The sequence below is a fragment of the Anopheles ziemanni genome, chromosome 3, assembly GCF_943734765.1.
Source record: "Anopheles ziemanni chromosome 3, idAnoZiCoDA_A2_x.2, whole genome shotgun sequence".
Lineage (NCBI taxonomy): Eukaryota > Metazoa > Arthropoda > Insecta > Diptera > Culicidae > Anopheles > Anopheles ziemanni.
Window position 1 is genome coordinate 70,643,773 of NC_080706.1, and position 23,687 is coordinate 70,667,459.

Here is a 23,687-nt window from a genome sequence, read left to right on the forward strand (position 1 = left end):
GACGCACACGCGGCACTGCATCGCGAGCATCGCCGAACACAACACAACAATTAACCTTATTGACGACTTGATGCGGTGTTTCCGAACCCCTTTACCCCGCGCCTGCCCCAGGCCAGCGAAGCGAGGACATTAAAATGCAATTCTTCTCCATTTGCACGAGCATTAAATAAAGCGCCTCGATACATGCGAGCTCGCGTCTCCCTTTGCGTTCCCCGCCTTTCTTCGATGTCGGTCGTCTTGACTTCCTTTCACTGCACCTCTAGCTCGTAGGCAAAAAAGGGAGAGTCTTCAATTGGCTCGATTGCACCCGGTTCCATTTTCCACCGATCCGTTTGGCGAAAACACCAGCCGAAGGAAAAAAAGGAACGCGAGCGAGCGAAGAACGGATTGATGCATTTTATTACAGTTCGCTTGCGGAAGCTGTGTCCTGTCGGGCTTCGTCGGGAAAACTCCGTCGCGCGGAGCGGGAAAATGCGGCAGGAAAATGGTGCAGCGTGTATTGTAAAATACACACCGTACGTTGAGATCGAGATCCCTCGAGGGATGGGTACATATGACGTTCCGAACGGATGGACAGCAGGTAGGATAAGGGGAGGACATTTCAGAAAAAAAAATCGAAAAAGCCTTAGTATCAATTCAATACATTGCTCAATGTTCTTGCTGTGCTAAGTCAAAGTTGAAAAATTGAAAAAGTATCGTTTTTTAAATATTTTTATTGCAATTTTAAAATACGTGGGATTTAGTCAATTCAAAACCAATTTGAATTTTGGATTTTGAAATTGCATATTTAATAAAAGTAAATACAATTCTTCTTGTTTTTTGTTCTTGTTTGACCAACAGACCCAATTAATGCTAGTTTCATCACATGATAGACATCATGAAAGACACATTTGATGTTTGAAATTAGATTTGACTGGAGTTTGTAGAAAAACAAATATTCAAAGCTGAACAAAATGTGACAAACCCATTGACGATGCGTTCCACCATCGATAGGGATTCGAAACCCACGGCCGAAATCGCTAACCGGATCGATTTTCACACATTTTATAATTCTTGCCTTCTATATTAAACTTTCAAGAATACATAAGAGTAGAAAAAATGAGTCCGTATTTCTAAAACTACCAATTCTGGATTCTGGGTCATCTATCTCGCTAGCGCTCTTAGTTTATAGAAGCCATTTAGGTATAAAACATGAAGAAATTTGGAATAGAATCAGACTTTCATCGGAATCCAACCGAGGCGGTCACCTTGACCATCTTGGTACTAGGCTCGTGGATGTTCTCATCATCTCAACCTCGACACTTGTGAGGAAAGGAAGTACGATAGTGTCAATTATTTCTACTCTTTCAGCCATCCGAAAATTTAGCGGACCCATTTCTCTCCCTGCCCGAAGCACTTAAGAAAATTAGAGAGCTACCTAATAACTAATAATACTAATAACTATACTTTTTACTTATAATATTGTTCAAGTTTTGGGGTTATGTTGCCTGCAATTACTGTGCACAATGGCATTAGGGAGCGTAGTTTTTCAATGCACTCCTTTGATTGAGCATTGCTTTCCACCAAGTGAAGGATTCGGAGTGACGGAAAGACTGCTGGAATTGACAAGAGGGTATTCTCATCCTTAAGTAGAATGCAATCCCAATTGAAAAAATAAAAATAAAAATAGAAACATAAGCATATTATCACCATAAAGTCATCTACTATTGTCTACCTACCATATAAGTGATCGCAAATGTTTTAATTTTGGTTGATGGAAAATTTTGAAGAAAACGATCACAATTAGACACTTTATTCAACCTCAACTCAGTTAGATGAGGCAAAGTATCCAAATGTACGCCGGCCCCAGACATCTGAAATGCAACAAACAAGTTTCAATTTGTTAAAATGCAATTAATCGAATTCAATAAATATTTGAATTGGTTTAGACGATGCACGTAAACCGTTGAACACACCCAACCATTTTTTAGCTCCAAACATTTGAGAGATACCATGTTGTTGAAGATAAATTGCAGCCAGACCTCATGTATATAAGTCGATATGCTTAACCTGCTCAGGTTTGGCATCACCGCAGGTAATCCTTTTAAGAACTTCAACGTATCATATACCACACAGTATTCCTCTAATACAAAAAACAGATGAAGTTCTTGTAAAGAGGCAATTGGTTGGCATTCTTCAAATACGTTACGATCTAGTCCTCCCTCCAATGTAAGGATCTGCAAAAAAACAAACGAAACATACTTGTGTAGTGAAAATCCTGTTTTTCTTAGCTTTCTATGTGTTTTCAACTTACTGTCAACTTGGTAAGGTTTGCTAATCCATTTAAACATTGATTTTCTAGCTCGTCCGAACAGATATGAAGAAATGTAATGTCCCGACAATGTTCCACCAAAATGTTCACGAACAGTGCAGCTTTAGCATATTTTAGTGTAGCACGTTGAAGACGTTTTGATTCGGCAATGAATGCGCAATTCGAGCTCGAGACAATAAACTTATCCGAGTAACATAAATCAACCTCGATTTCTAGTAGCTCCGGAAAACTTATCTTACAAAACGAAGCAACTAAGTCAACTTTTTTAAAGTATGCTTTAACCGATTTCAGTTGATGACTGAAGTGTTTGAACACTTTAAGAGCGTTTTCTGTATGACAGTCCATATTGATTCTCTGAAGATTAGGAGCGATGCTGCAGATATCAAACGTTTCCTCGAGCAATGACGAATAATGCCACATTTTAAGATCATACAGCTGGTGGAACACTGGCAGCATCATAACACCATCAAATCTACGGCTCCGTATGCGAAACAGTCCTTTTAACGAAAGCGCCTGCAGATTTGGAACGTCGTGTAAGATGCACTGGATTTGCGACAGATCAACTTCCCCGTGGACACCCAAACTCGTTACATTTTTTTTAAACCCCTTTATAGCTTGAATGAACTCTATGTGAATATTTTCATCCTCACTGCCGCATCCTAACCCAATATGACGATACTGTCGTTTACCTTCTCTGAGGGGTTTTTTCTCCTGATTTTGTATTTGTACTACAAAGCGGACGTGATCCATTCTGCGACCAGAAAATGCCAAGTGCGACCACTGGCGGCACACTAAAGAAGCATTTTTCAGATCGGCCACAGTCAGATAGTCGAGGATTTTCTCAAGAATCTGAAATAAACCAAAATTAATAAGGGTCGCGAAATATATTGCAATGATTGAAAAAACATTCACCTCTATTGGTAAATCACTAATTTCCTTCCGTGGTTGGGTTATCGAATCCATCTTTTCAAATTTCTCGTCGTAGATTTACGACAGAGAGAGAGGGGTCAGCAACGATGATAGGTATACAATTTAAATGTAAAGGAACAGCTTTAACGTTTTGAAAAGCACGAAGTGATGATTCTTCTGGGTATTATATTCGACGGTAAAACAAATGGAAACTCGAAACAAATGGAACACCGCAATGCCGGTTCAATTCATACGAATGACACGAATGACAGCCCAAGGTTGATTTACATAGCAGGTGGGTTCATAACGAATGAAGCGCTTCGATTTCATTGGAACGAAACTGCTTAGGCCGATAATAGACGGCGCGCGTCCGACGCGTCCGCGTCCTAAATGTAATCGAACATCAGTCAAAATGGCATCCAACTGACATTTAACGAATTGTCATCTACCCGCGTGGGACGCGCATCGTCTAGGTGACCACCCGCCATTTGGAACGCGCGTCGCCAGCTTAAAGAATCTTTATTCTCAGCGTGCCAGGTGTGATGTGTGTTTTTATACAACATCCACTCAACGAATTAACTATAACGGAACATTTATATTGTAACGTCAACGGACGCGCTAGCGCGTGGAACGCAGAGTTGCTTGCTCGAAGCAACTCTGCGTCCAAGCAGGCGCGTCGGCTAGCGCGTGCCGAAAGTGTCCTAAAATATGTCAGTTTGACAGATTGTAGATCACATTCGGGACACGGACGCGTCGGACGCGCGCCGTCTATTTTCGGCCTTAGGCCTACGCCGAATAATACGCGAGACAAACACAACCCACCCAGCCTAAAATTTTCGGCCAGTGCTCGAATCTCTCGCTCTAATCTCGCATTCGCTCTTGCTTCCACTCGTACTTGGGTAGACAACACGCGATGAGAGTGTGTGCGGTGCACGGCGAGCTGAGAGCGTGTGCGTTTCAACGCGTAGAACTTGCACCGCGCCACACACACACACGCTGCGTCCCCACGCACCGCGTCCATAAGCGTATGTTATTTTTTATTCTTCATGCACCTCTGGATGTCTATCATTTAGGTTTTGCTCTAATTTGTTATCTTTTTGCTACTTGTAATTCTGTTGCAGATCGATGAACATAAATCCATAATATATAACATGCTCGGATATTTGAATTTTAGTTAGTTACACTCTTTAACTTTTGAGCGGATTCAAGGTGGAAAGAACGGGATTAGAGCCATCCTGTACGAGTAAAAAACTCTCGTATTGTTTCGAACTCACATTTTGTGGAAGACCGCAAGATCGTTCCAGCTACCGTTTGTGTGTAAGGACTATAAATCATCTTCATAAGGTCCCAGATGAGCCATCGGCATCAGAAAGTTATGAGATAATGCGCAAACGGTTTTTCAAATAAAAATATGTCGGTCAAAGAAAACCCTATTTTGTGGAAAAATGTACGATCCTCAATTCATAGTGGTCAAAACACATTAAAGAATGAACGTTCTTCATTCGCAATGCGTTCACGAAGCGAACGGCAGTCGGTTTCAAGCGCTTCGGCGTGTCCCTTTAAAAAAGTTCTTATTAGAAGCCAAAAAATTGATTCTCTTTGACTACCGTACGGCAACGTTGCCACTTTTACGTGTGGGTTGCTCGCTCTTTGTGTTTGCCTCGCGTATTATTTCTCCGTTAGGCTGCTAATAGACGGCGCGCGTCCGACGCGTCCGCGTCCCGAATGTTATCGAACATCAGTCAAAATGGGGTCTAATTGACGTTTAACGAATTGTCATTTACCCGCGTGGGACGCGCATCGTCTAGGTGACCACCCGCCATTTTGAACGCGCGTCGCCAGCTTAAAAATATTTTATTTTAAGTATTTAAGAAGAAAAACTCATTCTTTCTTAGCGTGGCAGGTGTCATGTGTGTTTTCATACAACATCCACTCAACGAATTAACTATAACGGAACATTTATATTGAAACGTCAACGGACGCGCTAGCGCGTGGGACGCAGAGTTGCTTGCTCGAAGCAACTCTGCGTCCAGGCAGGCGCGTCCGCTAGCGCGTGCCGAAAGTGTCCTAAAAGATGTCAGTTTGACAGAGTGTAGATCACATTCGGGACACGGGCGCGTGGGACGCGCGCCGTCTATTTTCGGCCTTACACGTATTTTTGCTTCTCTTCCGACAGTCATGACTGCATTGCTAGGGAATAGACGTGCTCTCCCTCCACTCTAGAATCATGCGTCGTACTTGTGGTGCGCTGTTGGATCCAACGCTGTTGGAATCGACTCAAGTCTCGATGTTCCGTTCAATGCCATGCCTGGGATCTGAAAATAAATAGTCGGTAATATCTGGGCTATTCCTTGCCTCGAAAACGGACACGTTATACACCAAATATTAATCGATGCTATGTGATGTGCCGTTTGCTTCGTGAACGCATTGCGAATGAAGAACGTTCATTCTTTAATGTGTTTTGACCACTATGAAGTGAGGATCGTAAATTTTTCCACAAAATAGTGCTTTTTTGACAAACATATTTTTATTTGAAAAATCGTTTGCGCATCATCTCGTAAGTTTCTGATGCCGATGGCTCATCTGGGACCTTTTGAAGATGATTTAAGGTTTTTACACACGAATGGTAGCTGGAACGATCTTGCGGTCTTCCACAAAATGTTAAGCTGCGGATAGACGGATGCAATATTTCACTGCAATGAAATAAAATTTGACATTCCTACCAAAAATGACAGTGAAAGCAATATTTCGATGCTTAAACTCCCCGTTTGGATCTTTGCAATGTTGCAATGAAATACGCATAGAAATATTGCAATGACTGTCATTTTAGGTAGCAATGTCAAACTTTTGAGGGTATTATGATTGGGTGCGCGGAAACGATAAACTTCTCGACGCTGGCCCATACAAAAGGTAAACAACACTTTGAAAAAAGCGAAAAAATGGCTGGGCGTCTCGACGATCCAAAACGACGCCACCTGCGTGTCGAGACGATGCGCGGATACGAAACGACGCGCGTCGTTATCGTCGAGCAGTTTCAAGCACCTCCTGGTCGATGGATCTCTATAGACCGTATGTGTCCGAAGCATATGTGGGTTCTATGGATCTTGGTATTTACCAAGAACATGATAAGTCAGGATGCACTTTTCATATCAACGTTGTGTTTAGACAAGTCACTTTGATTTATTTAGCCATTTAGCCATAGTATAAAACACACCAATAACTCGATCGTTTTGAAAATTGATTAAAAATCAAAGTGCTCGAAACTTGTTAAAAACTATGTATTTATATACCTTGAAATACTTGTATAAATACCCAGGTTGCTATTAGAGCAAATATGCGGAAACTTTCGAGCAATAACACGGAACTGGATCATAATACCCTCATTTATTTCATTGCAGTGAAATATTGCATCCGTCTATCCCCAGCTTTAGTTCGGAACAATATGAAAGTTTTTTACTCATACAGGATGACTCTTATCCCGTTCTTTTCACCTTGAATCCGCTCAAAAGTTAAAGAGTGTAACTAACTAAAATTCAAATTTCCGAGCAAGTAACATATTATGGATTTTTGGTCATCGATCTGCAACAGAATAACAAGTAGCAAAAAGATAACAAATTAGCGGCAAAACCCAAATGATTTACATCCAGAGGGGATTGAAGAATAGAAAACAACATGAACGCGGGGCGGCGCGGTGCAAGTTCTACGCGTTGAAACGCACACGTTCTCAGCTCGCCGTGCACCGCACACACTCTCATCGCGTGTTGTCTACCCACGTACGAGTGGAAGCAAGAGCGAATGCGAGATTAGAGCGAGAGATTCGAGCACTGGCCGAAAATTTTAAACTGGGAAGGGCTGCGCGAGCCACCATAAGGCCTCTTCGCGATAAGTTGGCGTAATAATTAGATCGGAATGAAAGCACTAATTTTGTGGTTCTTTCACCGAAAAGTTCCGACAAATTTTATTAAAAACCCCCCCACCAAGCTTTTAGGGTTTCTTTGCCTACAATTACTGTGCACAATGGCATTAGGGAGCGTAGTTTTTCAATCCACTCCGTTGATCGAGCATCGTGATTCATCATGTGAAGCATTCGGAGTGACGGAAAGACTGCTGGAATTGACAAGAGGGCATCCTCATCCTTAAGTAGAATGCAATCCCAATTGAAATAAAAGAAGAAAAGTAACATAAGCATAGTATCGCCATAAAGCCATCTATTGTATACCTACCACACGACACGAGAAGATCCAAAGTGTTTCAATTTTGATTGATGGAAAACTTTGAAGCGAACGATAAGAAATATCAATGTTATTCAATTTTAACTCAATTAGATGAGGCAAACGATCAAAATGTTGTACGCCGTCCTCAGAAATCTGAAATGCAACAAACCAGTTTAAATTTGTTGAAATGATATTAATCGAATTCAATAAATATTTGAATTGGTTAAAACAATGCACGTAAACCGCTTAACATACCGAACCACCGTTTAGCTCCAGTCGTTTGAGAGATAAAAAGTTATTGCAGATAAATTGCAGACATTCATCATCTTCACAATTCGATGTGCATAGCTTGCTCAGGTTTGGCATCACCGTAGGTAATCCTTTTAAGAACTCCAACGAACCCGGCTCATATTCTACTAGATAAAAACCCAGATGAAGTTCTTGTAAAGAGGAAATTGGTTGACATTCTTCAAATGCGTTACGATTTAGTATTCCGTTCAATCTAAGGATCTGCAAAAAAACAAACGAAACATACTTGTGTAGTAAAAACCCTGTTTTTCTTAGCTCTCTATGTTCTTTCAACTTACTCTCAACTTGGAAAGGTTTGCTAATCCATTTAAACATGAATTTTCTATGTCCAATAAAAACATGTCAAGAAATGTAATGTCCCGACAATGTTCCACCAAAATGTTCACGAACAGTGCAGCTTTAGCATGTCTTAATGAAACACGTTGAAGACGTTTTGATCCAGTAATGAATGCACAATTCGAGCTCGAGAAAATAAACTCATCCGTGTAATCGAAATCAACCTCGATTTCTAGTAGCTCCGGAAAACTTATTTTGCAAAACGAATCAGTTAAGTCAGATTCGTTAAAGGTTACTTTAACCGATTGTAGTTGATGACTGAAGTGTCTGAAAACTTTAAGTTCGATTTCTGAAAACACATTGTTCATACTGATTTTCTGAAGATTAGGAGCGATGCTGCAGATATCAAACGTTTCCATTATGGGAATAATGGAAACGTTTCCATTGTGGGAATAATCCCACATTTCCAGTTCATACAGTTGGTGGAACACCGGCAGCATCAAAATACCATCAAATTCATAGCGCCGTATGAGAGCCAATCCTACGAACGATAGCGCCTTCAGGTTTGGAACCTCGAGTAAGATGTGCTGGATTTGCGAGAGTTCAACTTCCCCGCGGACACCCAAGCTGGTTACATTTTTTTTAAAACCCTTTATAGCTTGAATGAACTTTATGTGAATATTTTCATCCGCACTGCCGCATCCTAACCCAATATGACGATACTGTCGTTGACCTTCTCTGAGGGGTTTATTCTCCTGATTTTGTATTTGTACTACAAAGCGGATGTGATCCATTCTGCGACCAGAAAATGCCAAGTGCGACCACTGGCGGCACACTAAAGAAGCATTTTTTAGATCGGCCACTGTCAGATAGTCGAGAATAATCTCGAGAATCTGAAATAAACCAAAATTAATAAGGATCGCGAAACATATTGCAATGATTGAAAAAACACTCACCTCTATTGGTAAATCACTAATTTCCATCCGTGGTTGGGTTAACGAATCCATCTTTTCAAATTTCTCGTCGTAGATTTACGAGAGAGAGAGAGGGGTCAGCAACGATGATAAGTATACAATTTAAATGTAAAGGAACAGCTTTAACGTTTTGAAAAGAACGATGTGATGATTCTTCTGGGTTTTGTGGTCGACGGTAATGTTTTACCTGGAAACTCGAAAGACAATTTTTATAGTCACACCGCAATGCCGGTTCAATTACGAATACGAATTATACGAATGACAGGAATGACAGCCCAAGGTTGATTTACATAGCAGGTGGGTTCATAACGAGCTCGATTTCATTAACCAACGTGTATAAATTAGAAGGTAAAGTCGTCCAGTTTAAAATGACATTTCATGACTTGACATAACCAAGATGATTAAATATATCACAACCCAAGGTGTATACATTAGAAGGTGAAGTCGTACAGTGTAAAATTACATTTCATGACTTGACATAACACTTCTGGGGTATTCATATGGGTTTTGAGGGGGGGTATCGGAAAAGGATTGGGCTTTTGACATAACTCTTCTCAAATATGGCACCCCTTCCAAAGCGACATAAAGTCACCTTCTATATTTATACACCTTGGTGCGAACCTTGTAGCTGTCAAATCCCATACATTTTGACACCAGCCTCAGGTTGGTTCATCTCGCATGAATCGCTTTAATTTCATTAGAAAATGAAAGGAATTTTCAAACAAACAGTGCTGATTAATTTTCATGTTAACTGCATGTCATTTTTTTACTTATTTTTCTAAGCAGTTTCGAATGAAATCGAAGAGCTTCATTCGTTACCGGGCCGCTACACGAACCGAAAACTCCAACCGAGAACTCAAAAACCGTATAAGTTTACGTCAAAATCTTCTCGGTTCGTGTAGCCGCGTTTTGTGGTACCAATTCTGTGAGCCACGCTACACGAGCCGCAAACTCAAAAACTTTGCGGCGCAACGAGGTTTTTGTTTTTGATTTTTCAGTTAACTCAAAAATCTTCCTTCAAAGCAAACAAGATCTTATTTCAATTCACACAAAAAGTAAAAGATGGATAATCTGTTGAAGTGTGGCTAACTACCCTATCGCGGGTCATCGAGTTGAGTACCCAAAACTTGCAACAACGCAACAGGCGTATTGTGCGGAGGCAAGAAGATGGCAACCGTTTGCTGGACAATACTGTAGCAGAGCAAGCAAATGAAACTATAATTAACTTTCTTCGCATGAAGAAGGAAGATTTTGATGTTCTCAAGTTACATAAAAAGTGGTAGAATAAAATATTTTAATCTTTATCATTAAACTTTTTGAAACTTTTAGATTTTGGAATCAGTTGGTGGGCCGGACTTTGCGAACCTCTGATCTATAGTGAATTTATAATTGATATTCTAGCTATAAAATAACAAAATATTACCGTAACTACAAAAGAAACACGTAAATTTATCACCATATGTTCGTTTATTTTGTTTTTGAGATTTGTTATGTTTACATTTATTTCTTTTTCGTCTTCTTCTTCTGACGCATTTGAGTTTTCGGTTAGCTGCCAAAAACTTCTCGGGTGCAGTTTTCAGCTCACGGAGCTGAAAAGTTTTTGACGTAAACTTCTCGGTTGTTCCCCTCTTCTCGCCGAAAAGTTTTTGAGTTTTCGGGTCGTGTAGCGGGGCTCTTATGAACCCACCTGCTATGTAAATCAACCTTGGGCTGTCATTCCTGTCATTCGTATGAATTGAACCGGCATTGCGGTGTTTCATTTGTTTCGAGTTTCCATTTGTTTTACCGTCGACCACAAAACCCAGAAGAATCATCACATCGTTCTTTTCAAAACGTTAAAGCTGTTCCTTTACATTTAAATTGTATACCTATCATCGTTGCTTACGCTCCTCTCTCTCGTAAATCTACGACGATGGAAATTAGTGATTTACCAATAGAGGTGTGTTTTTTCTCAATCATTGCAATATGTTTCGCGATCCTAATTAATTTTGGTTTATTTCAGATTCTCGAGATTATTCTCGACTATCTGACAGTGGCCGATCTAAAAAATGCTTCTTTAGTGTGCCGCCAGTGGTCGCACTTGGCATTTTCTGGTCGCAGAATGGATCACATCCGCTTTAGAGTAGATATACTTTACCAGGAAAAAAAAACCCTCAGAGAAGGTCAACGACAGTATCGTCATATTGGGTTAGGATGCGGCAGTGCGGATGAAAATATTCACATAAAGTTCATTCAAGCTATAAAGGGTTTTAAAAAAAATGTAACCAGCTTGGGTGTCCGCGGGGAAGTTGAACTCTCGCAAATCCAGTGCATCTTACTCGAGGTTCCAAATCTGCAGGCGCTTTCGTTAAAAGGACTGTTTCCCATACGGAGCCGTAGATTTGATGGTGTTATGATGCTGCCAGTGTTCCACCAGCTGTATGATCTTATAATGTGGCATTATTCGTCATTGCTCGAGGAAACGTTTGATATCTGCAGCATCGCTCCTAATCTTCAGAGAATCAGTATGGACTGTCATACAGAAAACGCTCTTAAAGTGTTCAAACACTTTAGTCATCAACTGAAATCGGTTAAAGCATCCTTTAAACAAGTTGACTTAGTTGCTTCGTTTTGTAAGATGAGTTTTCCGGAGCTACTAGAAATCGAGGTTGCTTTCTGTTACTCGGACGAGTTCATTGTCTCGAGCTCGAATTGCGCATTCATTGCTGGATCAAAACGTCTTCAACGTGCTACGATAAAATATGCTAAAGCTGAACTGTTCGTGAACATTTTGGTGGAACATTGTCGGGACATTACATTTCTTCATATCTGTTCGGACGAGCTAGAAAATCAATGTTTAAATGGATTAGCAAACCTTACCAAGTTGACAGTGAGTTGAAAACACATAGAAAGATATGAAAAACAGGGTTTTCACTACACAAGTATGTTTCGTTTGTAGATCCTTGAATTGGAGGGGGAGCTAGAATGTAACGTATTTGAAGAATGCCAACCAATTTCCTCTTTACAAGAACTTCATTTCGTATGGACATTTGAAGCAATAGATGTTGAGGAATACTGTGTGGGATATAATATTTTGGAGTTCCTCAAAGGATTACCTACGGTGATGCCAAACCTGAGCAAACTATGTATATCGGAGTGTTTAAATGATGCCTGGCTTCAATTTATCTTCAATAACATGTTATCCCTCAAATGTCTGGAGCTAAACGGTGGTTGGGTATGTTCAACGGTTTACGTGCATCGTCTAAACCAATTCAAATATTTATTGAATTCGATTAATTGCATTTTAACAAATTGAAACTTGTTTGTTGCATTTCAGATTTCTGGGGGCGGCGTACATTTGGATACTTTGCCTCATCTAATTGAGTTGAGGTTGAATAAAGTGTCTAATTGTGATCGTTTTTTTCAAAGTTTTCCATCTACCAAAGTTAGAACACTCTCGATCTTCTTCTGTCATCTGGTAGGTAGACAATAGATGACTTTATGGTGATACTATGCTTATGTTACTTTTTTTCTTCTTTTTCAATTGGGATTGCATTGTACTTAAGGATGAGGATGCCCTCTTGTCAATTCCAGCGTTCTTTCCGTCACTCCGAATGCTTCACTTGGTGTGTCGCAATGCTCGATCATCGGAGTGGATTGAAAAACTACGCTCCCTAATGCCATTGTGCACAGTAATTGTAGGCAACGAAACCTCAAAACTTGTTCGTCATTATTATTAGGTAGTTAGTATCGAATTGAAAATACTCGACAATTATCTGTATTTTTATGTTGAATTATTCCCGGTTGACGACAAATGTCAGTTCATCCTGGTTTTGGGTCCCCGCATCCAAAAATCCGTACTTCTCCCCCCCTCAACTCTATGATTAGAAATGAGAATGTGTGCGTTGGTCGTTTTCTTAGGGAGAGAGAGGGTGCGAATGCTTCCTATTCATATTCTATCCTTTGCAACCATGCAACGCCAAACTAACCCCAATATGCTTACTGTGTCGTTACTCGCGTATACGAACGTACTTACGTACGAAACCTATTTGAGATATGTGAGTGTGTTCCTTGTTGGAGCAACTACAGCATCATGTATTTGCGCAGTCTGGTCTTAGCAATTTCAGAGTGCAGGCGCAAGTGCATTGAGCAGCAAGTGTTATGATTGTGCCATTAAAACTGTTGAGGTAAGAAAAAACTAATAAACTTATGAAAATGATGGAAATGTTGGTAATTTAAATCAGTAACATTCTAACTTTTTTTACTTTTAGGAATGAAAAGCAAAGCTAAAGAATGCGTCGAATGATGCATGATCTGGATCGCATATGCTAATAAGTTAATTAGGTTAGGTTAGGTTAGGTTAATTAACCCTTCTTTTTCGAAAGGTTGACTATATATGTATGTGTACACAATTTGCATCTATGAAACCCAAAACAAACCAGCTTTCAATCTGACAGAGCGATAATGAAGTTTAAGGATATCATATTCGAGTTTAAAGAATCATTAATGAAGGTGACAAACGCGATGAAGGATTGCAAGATGTCATATTCCGGTTTCAAGGTGCGATAACGAAGTTCACAAAGGCGATCAACGCGTTTCAGCTTACGCTATCCATCGTAAAAGGCTGTATCGCTCTGATAAGAACGATGCAAAGCACATTCTGAGTTGCGTATACGATAGGGTACACAATGTCAATCTATTTTGGTGCATTGGTTCAGAACCAAATTGGATCAACAGACGAGGTGGGTTAATCCCGTACAAATCACCTTGATTTCATGGTTGAGGATGATGTAAAGATGATGAACATTGTAAATCACAAAGATAACTGCTATTGCAGAAAATATTACATGTACAAATTCACTTGAAACTGTGAGTGGTTCTTCCATAAATTATGACACTCTATGGCCATATGGGATATGTATGGTCTTAAAGTATGTTTGTTTGGGTGCGTTTTCTGGTTTGAGCCTACCGGGACGAGTCTGATCTGTTTCCATTCAAGTTACATTTTTTAAACTGAGCTCAACTTTCATGCTCCTTTTTTCAAAACTAGCTTTAGATATTGGTTTATTTTTCAAATTTTATTAAATTTTTAGTTGAACGCATGATGTTTTTATTATTATATATTTAAATATCCCGGTTGACAAAAATTCAAATTTTTTGCAGCTGTCATGTAGTACCAGCAAGTTTTTCCATGGCAGATTGCTGGGACTCTTGCTGGAAGTACATAGTACCAGCAACAATGTCAATTTCTGTCAACCGGGATGAATTCATAATATTTTTTTTTTGTCACGATGATACTTTCGTTTGTTTCTTGTAATGACCGTGTACCATGGCAGTCGAGAACGTAGTGATTCGAGGCTGCTATCTGATATGCACTCATTTGGGTAGATGTTAACCATTCGCAGTGATGGAAACAGTATATCACCCGGTTGACAAAAATTCAAATTTTTTGCAGCTGTCATGTAGTACCAGCAAGTTTTTCCATGGCAGATTGCTGGGACTCTTGCTGGAAGTACATAGTACCAGCAACAATGTCAATTTCTGTCAACCGGGCAAGCTCCAAGATGTTACTTTCAGTCACCTGGAACGCCAAGAAACATAAAAAGAATACAATTACCATGGTAAAATCTTACAGCAAACTGTGATCTACCTACCCCTCGACACTCGTAAAATGAGAGTACACTTAATTTGGGTAATTCGGGTATATTTGCAATAACACCATAGGAAAACTCAATATATACAAAACGCAACTCAACAAGATTACGTAATTGCCCCAAATATCGAATAACCTCACGAGAAATCTGAAAAATAATAACAAAATGGTTCATTTTCAAACGTCATCTATAAGATTCAATAAAATAATGAAAAGAAATGTGAATATAAGCCGCTTCACGAACCTGCTTATCAGTCGACTCTGTAAAATCCCCCATCAACACTAAACATTTGAGAGTTGGCATGCTATAGCAGATATTTTCAACAGTGCAGGGATCTAAGAAATGTTCACCTAGAACCACCTTATCGAGATTTGGCATCACCTTACATATTTCTATTACGAAGTCAAACCTACAATCTTCGAACGGATAGCATGTAAGAAAAAGTTCTCGTAAAGAGGGAATTGGCAAGCAGGGGCGAAAATTCCTTGGTGCGCCATCCCATTTTGGGCAACTTGCAAACTGCAAAAAAAAAGAAACACACTGTTATTGTGAACAACCTACTTTTCATAGCTATAGAATTTTGTTTAACTTACTGGGCAATTATCCCCCGATGTGCCTTCCAATTTTAGGATCTGCAAAAAAAAAGAAACATACTGTAATTGTGAACAACCTACTTTTCATAGCTATTGAACGTTTTTTAACTTACTTTCAGCTTGGTAAGCTTTGCTAATCCATTCAACGAACTATCATTTAGCATGGTAAGGTCTATAGCAAGATGTGTAATGTCACAACAATTTTCCACCAAACTGTCCACGATCTCTTCAGTTATAAAACAGTTCAGTGTAGCATGTTGAAGACGTTTTGATCCAGTGATGAAAGCGGAATTCGGACTCAACATACAGTGTAAAGCACCATCAATAGATACAACGATTTCAAGAAGCTCCGGAAAAATTATTTCACAAAATGGATCTACAGTATTAGTGTGAGAATATATAATGTTGAAGATCACTTCCACTGATTTCAATTGAAGTCTAAAATGCCTGAAAACTTCTAGAGCGTATTCTGTATTACAATTCATGCTAATTTCCTGAAGATTTGGCGCTATAGTGCAAATATCTAACACATCCAATGTATTTTGCCTTAAAAAAGCTATGCTGACTGCAGAAAGATGGTGGAACACCGTCATCGGCATAAAATCATCCTCAACCTTCGGATGATTTTCAAGGCAGGCTAATGCATGTTCCTCAACCCATAAACTCTCTACAAATTTGTATCTGCTTTGTAAAAACTGAATTAATTCCCTGTGCATTCTTTCGTCGCCGACTAGGCAACCTATATGACGATACTGTCGCTGACTTGCTTGCAGAATCGAAAATCCACTGCGAAGACTTCCATTCCGTTGTATTTGATATCTGATGCGATTCATTCTCCGCCCAGAAAATGCCAAGTGCGACCACTGGAGGCACACTAAAGAAGCATTTTTCAGATCGGTCACGGGCAGATGGTCGAAGATTGTCTCAAGAATCTGAAATGAAACATAATCAATTAGGATCGCAAAACATATTGCAACCATATAAAGAATGACTCACCTCTATCGGTAAATCACAAATTTCCATCCGAGGTTGAGTTATCGAATCCATCCCTTTCAAATTTCTCGTCATAGACAACTTTAACGTTTTGAAAAGAACGAAGTGAAGATTCTTCTGGGTATTATATTCGACGGTAAAACAAATGGAAACTCGAAACAAATGAAGCACCGCAATGCCGGTTCAATTCATACGAATGACACGAGTGACAGCCCAAGGTTGATTTACATAGCAGGTGGGTTCATAACGAATGAAGCTCTTCGATTTCATTGGAACCAACGTGTATAAATTAGAAGGTGAAGTCGTCCAGTTTAAAATGACATTTCATAACTTGACATAACCAAGATGATTAAATACTTAATAGGTGACTTTTTAGGAGGTATTTTTTGGTAAATGGCAACCGTGGCTTTTGACAGCATGGCGATAAACAGCATAGAATTTAAACAACTATACAAGTAAGTAGAAGATTCGTGAGGTGAAACTTCGCCACATTTGCTCTAAAAATCGGTGACTCACTACAGCCGACGGCTTCTACTACGGAATAGACTGGTCGTGCCTACTTGGAACATCCACGCGACAGCTTTCATTCTGGTAGATCCTAGAAAGTAATGAATTTTCTACTTACCCGTTTGTGTTGCCAATTGTGGGTTTTGCGATTCAACATTAAATACTCTGCAGTAGGCTCTCATTCTTGATGTTCTACATACACTGCTGCGGTTGCTAGGTGAGATGTAAAACGCTGTAATGAACGTTTGAACTCAATTCTGTAACAAAAAACAGCTAAACCAGGATGTAAAACACATTTATACTGATCGACTGCTACCAACCATAGGATTCTTGTATCAGAAAATCTATTTTGTTGGAACTGTAAGACAAACACCTATTTGTGTATCTACAACACCCGACAATTCTAACCTCAAAATTGGCTCATTTTGGTCATCAGTACCAACAAGGTAAAGAGACATGAAAAGCTGTGGCGATCCAACATGTAGTTTCAGTAGTCTTGGTCATCTTGTGGTAGTGTCAAAACACGAAACGGCCTAACCTGAAAATGTGAGTAGCCTTGCATCGCATATGACAGTTGTTTGCGTCGTGTCGTTGTGTGTCGAGAAAAGTACCGAAAGCCGATTCGGCGGACAATTTTCTATTGCTTAAAGTACTTGTTTGGTCTGCTGAACAACTATCAAATAGGTAATATTTCTATTATGTCGCATGGCAAGATCGTTATTGAACTCAACATTTTACAGTTCACCTGGCCGCAACAGCACGGCCCTAACTTCGGCTTCCAGCGACAGTGATTGATAAACACATCCAAAATGCATACTGTAATGACCCGTGGTAACGCTATCCTTGCGTACTCCCTGAGCGTCCTTTCGGTCCTTACGTTCTGCTGTTTTGCCTCCACGTTCTTCTACGACTATCGCACGGATGCTAAAATCAACACGGTCAAGGTGCTGGTGTAAGTATTGATAGTCTCAGCGTCGAAGCCTTAGCGCCGGTAAGACGGAATCGTTGGGCCACGTAATCGCATGCAAATCGTTTGTTTTGTTTTTTCAGTAAAAATGTACCCGACTTCAGTGCTTCGCGGGAGAAGAATGATCTCGGTTTCATCACGTTCGATCTCGGGACCGATCTGAACCCCTTGTTCAACTGGAATGTGAAGCAGTTGTTCCTGTATCTCACTGCCGAGTACACTACGGAGCAGAACGCACTGAATCAGGTTGTGCTGTGGGATAAGATTATCCTTCGGGGCGAGAATGCGAATCTGGACTTTAAGAACATGAACACAAAGTACTACTTCTGGGACGATGGAAACGGTTTGAAGTAAGGGCTTTCCTGTTTCTATTAGCCATCAACTTCGAAACTGATGGATTTAATTTTTTAGGGGACACCAAAACATAACGCTCACCCTGTCGTGGAACATCATCCCTAACGCGGGGCTGCTACCGAGCGTGTTTGCCCACGGCCAGCATTCGTTTAAGTTTCCCGAAGCCTACATCGCGTCACCCGTCTAGTCGTCGAACGGACGCCTGCCGGCTGAGCGAATACTTGCAGCGGCAGCAGGAGGAAGAACGAGAAACGGAAGAGCTAATCCAGCTCATACCATCATCAACTAGCTCGATTGTATTATCCATCTTTAACATTTTTCAGTGCGAACGTTAAAAAAGGATGGAAAACAAACTCTAGCACGCGAAAGACGCCGTACCGTTCCAATCTCAATTGGGTCCGATCGCAAGGCTGTTCACTTTGGTACAACTTTGGGCAAAGCAAATAAAACACACACTAGGAAAATTATGTCTTGGCGGATAGTTGCTTTCAAACGGATAGTGGCGTAGATTCAATGCATTACCGGATTACCATGCTTTGAAACGATCGTTTCAGACGACGTGACTTTCCGCACGAATCGAAAACATTGATTTTGAAATACGAGTTTCTTGAAAATAAATGCTGGACGAAAAGTTTACTAGCTCGCGGATGCAAACGTAAACATCATTGTTTTGATGTCACACTCCTTGACGGCAGGTCTACGAATCGACATCACTTTTGTTTTCTTATATAACCTTTAACATAAACTGCACGCGGCAACTTCGTTTTTCATTGCTTTCAAGTGAATTAAAAGCGTGTAAAATATAGGCAGGACGTTGATTGGTTGAATTGAATGTGATAGTATTTAAGTTGCTGGAAAAAGATCCATCACCATGCTGAAGACGGTCGCATTGGCCGCACGTTTCGTGAAGCAGAGTGTGGCGAAGACAAACGGGTTATCCCGTTCGATTGCGACGACCGCACGCTGCAGCTACATTGATGACCAAGGGGCAAAAGGGGCAAATGTTGCCCCCAATCAGGAGCTACAGCTGACGTATCTCACCGAGGAGGACAAACAGGGCATCGCGGTGCTCGGATTGAACCGCCCGAAGGCACGCAATTCTTTCAGCAAATCGTTGGTCAACCAGCTGCTGGACGCCATCGAGGTGCTGGCACACGACAAAAACGTACGTGTGGTGATCGTTCGCAGTCTCGTGCCGGGCATTTTCTGTGCCGGGGCGGATCTGAAGGAGCGGGCCACCTTCACGCAGCAGGAAGTGAGCCGGTTCGTGTCGAAGCTGCGCCAGATGATGGTGAACATCGAGCAGATGCCCACCCCGGTCGTGGCTGCGATCGACGGAGCGGCCCTAGGGGGAGGGTTGGAGATGGCATTGGCGTGCGACATGCGCGTTGTGGCCACCAACGCCAAGCTGGGGCTGGTGGAGACCAAGCTAGGAATTATCCCCGGTGCCGGTGGAACGCAGCGTCTGCCACGCATTCTCAACCCGGCCGTTGCGAAGGAGCTCATCTTCACGGCCCGCCAGTTCAGTGGCGAAGAGGCAAAGGGACTCGGTATCGTGAATCATGCCGTTCAACCGAACGAAACGGGCGATGCAGCGTACCAACGAGCGCTCCAACTCGCCATGGAAATCGTCCCCAACGGCCCGGTCGGGGTGCGGATGGCAAAGAAAGCGATCGATAAGGGACTGCAGGTCGACATCGGCACGGGGTACGCTATCGAGGAGGCGTGCTATGCGCAAGTGATTCCCACCAAGGACCGTCTCGAGGGATTGCGTGCCTTTGCCGAGAAGCGGAAACCCAATTTTATTGGGGAGTAACGCACACGAGCTCAAACTACAAAGGAAATCTGACGTAAACGAACTGCAAACAGTAGGGTATGACTCACTGTGATAGAGAAAAAGTGCATTTATATTCCATATATATACCATAATTACCGTTTTTTAACAACTCAAAGTTCTTCCATTAAGCACCCCACAGTACCTCTCAGCTGCGCCAACCGTCGCGTTTCAGCCGGTAAAGACAATGTTAATAAAACGGATTCGGATGGTTCGTCGTCCACTTTTTACATCTCAGTCCTTCCTGTTTTGTTCCTTTATTTTGCCATTATAGCAACAATAGTTCAGTCAACTGTTTTTTGGTATCTTCCGGTGAAGTCACACGATGGCCGATCGTCTTTTCATGACTGTAGATTTCGTAGTCGTTGCCGCCCGGATCAGTCTTATCGCCGAAGAAATGTATTTCGCGGAACGCTGACGGGCGCTTGAACACGTGACGCAAGCAGAACGTTTTGTCCCACCCTACCGGGTACACATCGAAGCTTATCTGCCCCCCGATGCTGTACGTCAGGTCCACTTCAGCGAACTCCACCCGCAGTCGGTCGATCATCTTTTGCCGCACCTGGTGCACATTGTCGTACGCGTAGAACTCGTTTCTTTCCTCCTTCGAGCAGTTGCGCCCGATAGGGCAAATGTTCAGCATTCCGTTGCGAAACTCCACAAAAGTGCCCCGCTTTACCGGTATGTCCAGGTCGGCTATGTAGTGCAGGCAAAAGTTGATGAACCGCGTCAGCGTGTCCTCGCCGAGATGATGAATGATGGACACCTTGCCAATCTGTTTACCGCCCTCGTACTGCACCAATCCATTTTCCGGGAATACGTAGTCGAACTTCTGGAGGAACTCCTGTCCGTTCAGTTGTTCACACATTTTCTCCAGATCGGAACCACCAACCACGCCGAGCGTTGCCCGTGGTAAAACCTTTTGGTAAAGAAAATTCTTCATCTCGTCCGTAATGAGAGCCCGTGGCTGCGTGAGCGTTCCATCGACGTCGAAGAGAAGCAAAATTTCGTCCCTCTTAAGCTCCATTGTGATTGGGTAAGGCACAGTATCACGAATTTCACCTCCGTTCTGTGCAACAAACAACAAACAACTGAAAAATCGAACGTAAACAAACACCACCGGCTGTCACTTGCTTCTCGACGTAAACATGAGCTACGTGGAAGAGCTTTCCATACCAGAGTGGTGAAAGCTCGTCCATTGTTTACAAAACAACATTCACCACATTGAACGGTGAGTCGAGGCCCAGAACTGCATTCTCATTTTTCGGTTAAAATTACATTTTATTTGCTTAATTATTAAGATGTTTAAACTATTTTCTATTCATAATTTTCCCATGACTGGTGTAGTTGTTTTATTCTTATTCTTTTTACTTGTAGTATTTTGCGAAACAAACAACACAAACAGGAACATGCAAACTGCACCACGTTGGCACTTTTTGCATCGAATTTGCCAAGTTAAAAAAACAGAAACACGTCAGTTCGTTGCTTGTTTGGATTGTTTTTTTTCAACCGGTTTCATCATCTTCAAAATAGTTGTAGCTTGAAGCACGTCGGTAAGAAGTTGTCGTAAATTTTATGATATTCCATTTAAAAAAAAAGGTTTAAAAAAGAACTGTGTACCATATTTACTAACCACTTTAAAAAGTCTGTGAGGGCCATGAAAGAAAAACGATCGCTTCCGTATTGCATATAGTATCCCAGATCACAGCCAACCTAGATGCAAACGGTTCCTTCGAGGTAAGCAACCAACTTAAACGTTGCTCCAGAAAACAAGATTCAAATCTAAACTCCGCACTAAAATGTCTCGACGGTGGGCGACCCGATCCTGGGTCTCCCTCGATTGGTATTACGTAATCGCCTGGAAGCCTTCATTTACAGACCAGGTTTTCAGCTCGCCTTCGATGGTTGCTTTTCATGCGGCGCAGGCGACGATCGTGAAGCTCCACAAGCGAATATACCAGGAGTGCTTAGATTTATGCAACACTTCGTCTTTGGAGCCTTTCGACAGTTTGGAGGTCCAGGCCTGCGATCTATGAACCTGGCCGACAGCAGCTGCACTTTCACTTGTGCTATTTTTAGCCTCGATAGATCGAATGACCGCCGTCGTTCCTATGGCGCAAAATTGCTCCCTTGCAGAGAACACACATTTGGTGCATATCGACCGTACCCCAACAATCCCACTGCCAAACGTTCCCAACCTTACCGCCACACATTTTGTAATTCCCGATCACGGGGTTTCCTCGGCGCATGGGACCAATCTCCAGCCGTGTGGCACCTTTTGGTTGAATCTTTGATACGATGTTATATAACGGCCGGTTTCGAGTTTATCATTATGCCGGCCAAAATGTGCCCGAACCGCCCGAGAGATGGTGAAGCAAAACAAAACGAAAAAATATTAGTCCCTACATATTCGGGACGGTGCGAAGAAAAACAAGTTTTGTTCGATCGTATTGCGAGTCCGACGATGCCGATTTTCGATCGATCGCTCGCGACTCAGCGCCCCAGAAATGGTACGACATCTTTTCGGTGCGACTCGGCGAAGCTTTGGTTCAGGCTGATTCGAACATACCGAACTAAGTTGCTCGCTTTTCGTGTTGCGAGATGTTTAAGACGTGAACATTTGCATATTCCCTCATTCAAGTGTCTGCAGAATGTTTTGCCGTTCAACTCCACGCAGTATTAAAGCAGAGTTTAAAAAATATGAATTTGTTCCAGACTTAATTATAAAGCTATCTGCAACCTAACCGCATATTTAATTGTTAAGAGTTTTGGATTTGGTCTTATTGGTCAGATGGAATAACCATATAAACCTAGTAACATATTATGGGATTTTTGCATCTTCGAACAACATTCTGATATTGTTTTACCTTTTTGTAAAACAAATTCTGCATCACTTTACTTTATACAAGACAGAACCTACGATTATAAAGACAATCGATGCGATTGTTAGAGAATAAGCGACTGTTTTGTGATATAAGTAACAGAACAACAGTATCTGTTCTGTTTTTCTCGCGGAAGCAAACAGGTGTTCCTACGTAAATGGTACATAAAAGTTTAGTCAGTATTAAGAGCAGGAAACAAATGGCGTGACGTGTTGGGGAATTCGTTGGCAACAATGAGCCCCGGATGGAGGTACTCGAATGCAAGCTCCCATGCTCAAGGCTAACCATACTTCGCACCATGCCGGGAGTTAGGTCCCGGTTCCACTTTTAAGGTGTGTGAAAACTGGTCCTTCAAGAGCTGGTGTCGTTCGCATACACAGAACGGGGATCGTTGCTGACGTTTGCAAACGCAGCTCGTAAGTCCTCAGACCCCATCGACGTCGATATCCGCGTGCAAAAATATCGATACGAATGCACTTCCCATCGCGATTGGGAGCAAACCTACGAACGGTTCGGGCTGGGAGTCATCTTCGCAAATGGGGAAATCCTGTTGACCAACATCTCGATAAGCGCCTGATAGGGATCTAAACCGCACACCGGACATCCCCCGGGACGCCGCATATCTTCACTCCCTGTCAGACAACACAACTGCTTGTTGATTAGATTGTCGTCTCCGGTTTGAGGTTCTGAGGAGAGGTGAGGATACTGACCGGGCCTTACGGGAAGGGGAATTCACCGTGTTGGGGAAAAGAGGGGGAAAAAAAATAAGTAAGACGCTATGCTACTCCAAGACCGGTTTCACCGATATGGTCGATGACGAACAATCGATGCCAGCGTGTCGATAAGATATCGCGCCACGAGTATCTTCCGCAATGTCAACCACCAGCTTCCGCCTGCAAGCTATCAGCACTTCTCGCTTCTTCAGTCTTGC

General features: G+C 41.8%; 4 protein-coding genes across 5 annotated transcripts; 2 read left to right on the top strand and 2 right to left on the bottom strand.

Annotated features, from left to right (window-relative positions):
• Positions 1–9,176: 9,176 nt before the first annotated feature.
• Positions 9,177–15,458, bottom strand: LOC131285386 (uncharacterized). Its single transcript, XM_058314240.1, has 6 exons — positions 15,333–15,458; positions 15,220–15,258; positions 14,870–15,145; positions 14,627–14,773; positions 14,522–14,553; positions 9,177–9,180 (listed from the first exon to the last, which is right to left on the bottom strand). Exons 1-6 carry the CDS (start codon positions 15,381–15,383, stop codon positions 9,177–9,179), a joined length of 549 nt encoding a protein of 182 aa, XP_058170223.1. The 5' UTR covers positions 15,384–15,458.
• Positions 15,459–17,287: 1,829 nt separating this feature from the next.
• Positions 17,288–18,534, top strand: LOC131286987 (signal peptidase complex subunit 3). Of its 2 annotated transcripts, none has more exons than XM_058315998.1 (4): positions 17,288–17,403; positions 17,460–17,671; positions 17,770–18,036; positions 18,098–18,532. In XM_058315998.1, the coding sequence occupies exons 2-4, from the start codon at positions 17,529–17,531 to the stop codon at positions 18,225–18,227; spliced, it is 540 nt and encodes a 179-aa protein (XP_058171981.1). In that variant the 5' UTR covers positions 17,288–17,403; positions 17,460–17,528; the 3' UTR covers positions 18,228–18,532. The 2 variants fall into 2 exon arrangements, with proteins under 2 accessions (XP_058171981.1, XP_058171982.1); XM_058315999.1 differs by having other exon boundaries at positions 17,317–17,403; positions 17,478–17,671; positions 18,098–18,534.
• Positions 18,535–18,760: 226 nt separating this feature from the next.
• LOC131289954 (methylglutaconyl-CoA hydratase, mitochondrial) lies at positions 18,761–20,097 on the top strand. The gene has a single exon (XM_058319307.1). The coding sequence runs from the start codon at positions 18,912–18,914 to the stop codon at positions 19,854–19,856; it is 945 nt and encodes a 314-aa protein (XP_058175290.1). The 5' UTR covers positions 18,761–18,911; the 3' UTR covers positions 19,857–20,097.
• Positions 20,098–20,135: 38 nt separating this feature from the next.
• On the bottom strand, positions 20,136–20,982 carry LOC131289956 (phosphomannomutase). The gene has a single exon (XM_058319308.1). The coding sequence runs from the start codon at positions 20,899–20,901 to the stop codon at positions 20,143–20,145; it is 759 nt and encodes a 252-aa protein (XP_058175291.1). The 5' UTR covers positions 20,902–20,982; the 3' UTR covers positions 20,136–20,142.
• Between the last annotated feature and the right edge of the window lie 2,705 nt (positions 20,983–23,687).